This window comes from Triticum aestivum, chromosome 3B (assembly GCF_018294505.1).
Source record: "Triticum aestivum cultivar Chinese Spring chromosome 3B, IWGSC CS RefSeq v2.1, whole genome shotgun sequence".
Lineage (NCBI taxonomy): Eukaryota > Viridiplantae > Streptophyta > Magnoliopsida > Poales > Poaceae > Triticum > Triticum aestivum.
Window position 1 is genome coordinate 844,070,996 of NC_057801.1, and position 4,111 is coordinate 844,075,106.

Consider the following 4,111-nt stretch of genomic DNA (forward strand, 5'->3'; position numbering starts at 1 on the left):
GCTTGTCAGAGCGATAAATTGACCCAAAAGATAAACGGTGAAGATAAGGCATAATCTTACCGATCACCCCTCGAGTAGCGATAAATCGTTAAATCGGAGGAATTTTTGAACACATTAAGCACCTGACACCAAATCTCTCCACACAACGAGAAATCCTAACCTCACCGCCCCAATGGGATGGCATGAATCTTCATCATGCCAAAGCTCCGTCGACTACGTCCAGATGGATGAACTCGAGGAGGATCTAAGCCCAAAAGTCAAACTCGAAGAAAAATCACCATCATCCGCTCGAGCGCCTCACCTGCAAGGACAAGAAACCCTAACCTAAACTACTCACCGGAGCGGAGGTACCGGGTTCCCCTCCCCGCCACCGGTAGCCAGAGTGGCATGCAGAGGGGAGGCGAATCTTCGGGCTAGCCGGCGAAGCCTAGAGGAGAGAGTTTTCCCTAGGCACAAGGAATAGGGAAGGAAAAAATTGGTGGAGATTCTTTATGGTTATTTAACAGGACAAACATCACAAACATTTTGCAGGTTATCTACTGGGCAACTGGATGGATCCATATGTGAGTATTACTTCACAGTGCGGGAAAGAGAGGGACATTTTACCGTTGGGTGCACCGATTGGAGTTGGTAGCAACCAATTTTGATGGTGGTCCAACAATATGATTGGTGTTTAGGCGGTGTGTCCTATTTTTACCTGCTGTGGCGATTTTCTTTTACCATGTTGCGTTTGTTTGCATACTTGAGATGATATATGGTTTGAACAATAGGTTTGGTTGAATATATGGTTGTGTATATCGCTTGATGCAGAGACAAGGGAAATTTCTCCTTTTCAAAAAATAAAAATAAAAACAAATGGTTATTTTCATCGGTATAACTGGAAAAATTCTGGAGTGGCCTAATTTCCTCTATCCATGTATATAGGGCCGAATGTAGTCTCGAAGAACACATTAGGCCTATACATATGAATGGGGGATCCCAAAAAATGTGTCTTTTTTCATGGATGGTGGCATGGCAAAAACCTGGAGTTAGTGAGAATCAACTATTTAGGTAAATATAGAGTAGTAATTACGCAATCAAGGTTGTTATTTTTCCCTAAGCATATAAGTAAGCACACATTTACACGTTTAGTTCCCTTAAAAAAGAATGACACTAATTCAGGAACCACTACCATTGAAAAGGTGATAAAATGGGAGATATTAACGGAATAGTAAGCTATCCATGTCATCATCATCATCATCAAAAACAAAAGCAAACCGTAGAAAAGGCAAAGAAGAAAATATCAAGAGAGAAATAAAATGTCAAGTGGGGTGTGGAAGTCAAGGCAGAAAGATCCAACCCAGGAATAAAAAGGCCACGCACACTCTGAATCCCGTAGCTGAGCTCGTCTTCTTCCCCCCACCCCCCGCTCCGTACCACCCACCCACCGCACCGGCACCACCACCCACCTCTGACCTCGCCGTCGACGGGGGCGGTTGGACGGAGGCGATCGATGGGGCACGGGCTCAGCTGCAGCCGCGACGGCGACGAGCACGACTTCTTCCGCGCCGCGCAGGCCGGCGACGTCGACGCGCTCGACGCCCTCCTCGCCGCCGACCCGGCGCTCGCCCGCCGCGCCACCATCTACGACCGCCTCACCGCGCTCCACGTCGCCGCCGCCAACGGCTGCCTCCCGGCCGTCGACATGCTGCTCGCCCGCGCCGTGCGCCCGGACGTCGTCGACCGCCGCAAGCGCACCCCGCTCATGCTCGCCGCCACCCACGGCCACATCGACTGCGCCCTCGCCCTCCTCCGCGCCGGCGCCAATGTCAGCGCCACCTCCGAAGCCGCAGTCTTTTCCTTTCATCCATGGATTCCGACTTACTAACTCTCTGCATGGTTCGATTGGTCAGATTCTGATGTTCGACTCGGTGAACGCGCGGACGTGCCTCCACCACGCGGCGTACTACGGCCACGCCGACTGCCTGCGTGCCATCCTCGCCGCGGCCCGCACCACGCCGGTGGCCGACTCGTGGGGCTTCGTGCGCTTCGTCAACGTCCGGGACGAGCACGGCGCCACGCCGCTGCACGTGGCGGCGAGGCAGGGCCGGCCGGAGTGCGTGCACCTGCTGCTCGAGAGCGGCGCCATCGTCTCGGCCCCCACCGGCTCCTACGGCTTCCCGGGGAGCACGGCGCTGCACCTGGCCGCGCGCGGCGGCAGCCTGGAGTGCGTCCGGGAGCTGCTTGCGTGGGGCGCCGACCGCGTGCACCGGGACTCGGCGGGCCGGATCGCGTACTCGGTGGCGATGAAGCGCGGCCACGGCGCGTGCGCGGCGCTGCTGAACCCGGCGGCGGCGGAGCCCATGGTGTGGCCGTCGCCGCTCAAGTTCATCGGCGAGCTGGGGGCGGACGCGAGGGCGCTGCTCGAGGCCGCCCTCGCCGAGGCCAACCGGGAGCGGGAGAAGAAGATTCTCAAGGGCACCAAGTACTCTGACACTTCCTCGCCGGCGCTCACCGACGCCGGCGCCGGCGACGACGGCGACGAGGTGGACGACCAGGAGGACGAGGAGGTGTGCAGCATCTGCTTCGAGCAGGCGTGCAGCATCGAGGTGGAGGACTGCGGGCACCGGATGTGCGCGGCGTGCACCCTCGCGCTCTGCTGCCACAGCAAGCCCAACCCGGCCACGCTGACTCTCCAGCCGCCGGCGTGCCCCTTCTGCCGCAGCTGCATCTCCCGGCTCGTCGTCGCCGACTCCAAGGCCAAGGCCGTCGCGGTCCCGGGCGCCGGCGACGAGACCGAGGCCGAGGAGAAGCCGGCGTCGCCGCGGCTGAGCCGGAGGCGGTCGCGGAGGTCCCGCGAGGGGAGCAGCAGCTTCAAGGGCCTCTCGTCGGCCATGGGGTCGCTGTCGAGCAAGATCGGCCGCGGCTCCGGCCGGCTGGCCGGCGACGGCGACGGCGCGTTCCTGGACAAGCTGGAGCACGACCTCCCTTGACGACACCAGAAAAACAGAGCCGAGCAGAGCAGAGCAGCCAGAACTGCCGCCATTATTTTTGAGAGAAGAAGCAGATGATCGAATCCATCAGGAAGAAGATCAAACTTGTGATCATCCATGGAATCAGATCAAGGTTACATCACACATATACATATCATCACTTGAGTAAGGTAATTTATACTTGCAGATTAGGAGATTGAATTTGTACTAGTAATTCTTGGCCTATTGGTTTTCATTTTTTCTTTTCTGGCTTGGTGGTTCCATTCATCTTGTTATAGAGTCCAGTCCATAGGGTAATGTGCCAAGTGGTTTGTGCCTTCCTCACCATGATGAATGTTAGCATCATGTGGAGGTTTGGGTCTCCCTTCTTGACCATGATGAATGCATCATGTGCAACTATGTATGTGTCTATCATGTGTGTAGAGAGAGCAAGAGTCATTTGTAACAAATGATCCATTTGTTAAAGAAAAGGTATCATATTGATGAGGGAGAGGTGAGATGGATCTGGAATTTGTCTCATGTTTATGGATAGTTTAGCTCACCAGCCTTGACTTGATGCACCTAATAACATGACTAAACATGATGACACTTCCATCTTGGCATTGCATTGCTGCATATGGTTGCTAAATGGTACTCCCTCCGTCCCATAATATAAGAGCGTTTTTGACACTAAGTGTCAAATCATATACTCCCTCCGTCCCATAATATAAGAGCGTTTTTGACACTAAGTGTCAAATCATATACTCCCTCCGTCCCATAATATAAGAGCGTTTTTTACACTAAGTGTCAAAAACGCTCTTATATTATGGGACGGAGGGAGTATATGATTCAGTTCAACAATGTTCTTTATGTGAACAGTGCACCTTTAATCACGAGGCTTAGGCTTCTATTATTAGCTTGATTTTCCTGGTGAGCCAGCAAGGAATATATACTGGCTGAACCTAAGGAGGTCCTGTGTGACATTATGCCAGAATTATTAGCAGTTTTGGACCACCACCAAGAAGGAGGAGAAGAAGAAGATCCTAGCTCTTGGAGCTGCTACCTAACAACCCCCATACAAAACTAAGTATGAATTCATATTCAAATTTCCAGGTGATGCTTGAAACTTTTTTTAAAACTAAATGACCGAAGCACGGTCA

General features: G+C 53.4%; 1 protein-coding gene across 1 annotated transcript; it reads left to right on the forward strand.

Annotated features, from left to right (window-relative positions):
- Positions 1 to 1,352: 1,352 nt before the first annotated feature.
- Positions 1,353 to 3,458, forward strand: LOC123072865 (E3 ubiquitin-protein ligase XB3). Its single transcript, XM_044496530.1, has 2 exons — positions 1,353 to 1,807; positions 1,893 to 3,458. The coding sequence occupies exons 1-2, from the start codon at positions 1,493 to 1,495 to the stop codon at positions 2,970 to 2,972; spliced, it is 1,395 nt and encodes a 464-aa protein (XP_044352465.1). The 5' UTR covers positions 1,353 to 1,492; the 3' UTR covers positions 2,973 to 3,458.
- Positions 3,459 to 4,111: the final 653 nt, after the last annotated feature.

What these genes read in the sequence shown, in the direction of transcription:
- LOC123072865 (XM_044496530.1), top strand. Translation starts at nt 1,493, where the DNA reads ATGGGGCACGGGCTCAGCTGCAGCCGCGACGGCGACGAGCACGACTTC. An exon ending in TCCTCCGCGCCGGCGCCAAT is followed by an intron (nt 1,808 to 1,892) that starts GTCAGCGCCACC and finishes TCGATTGGTCAG; the next exon opens with ATTCTGATGTTCGACTCGGT.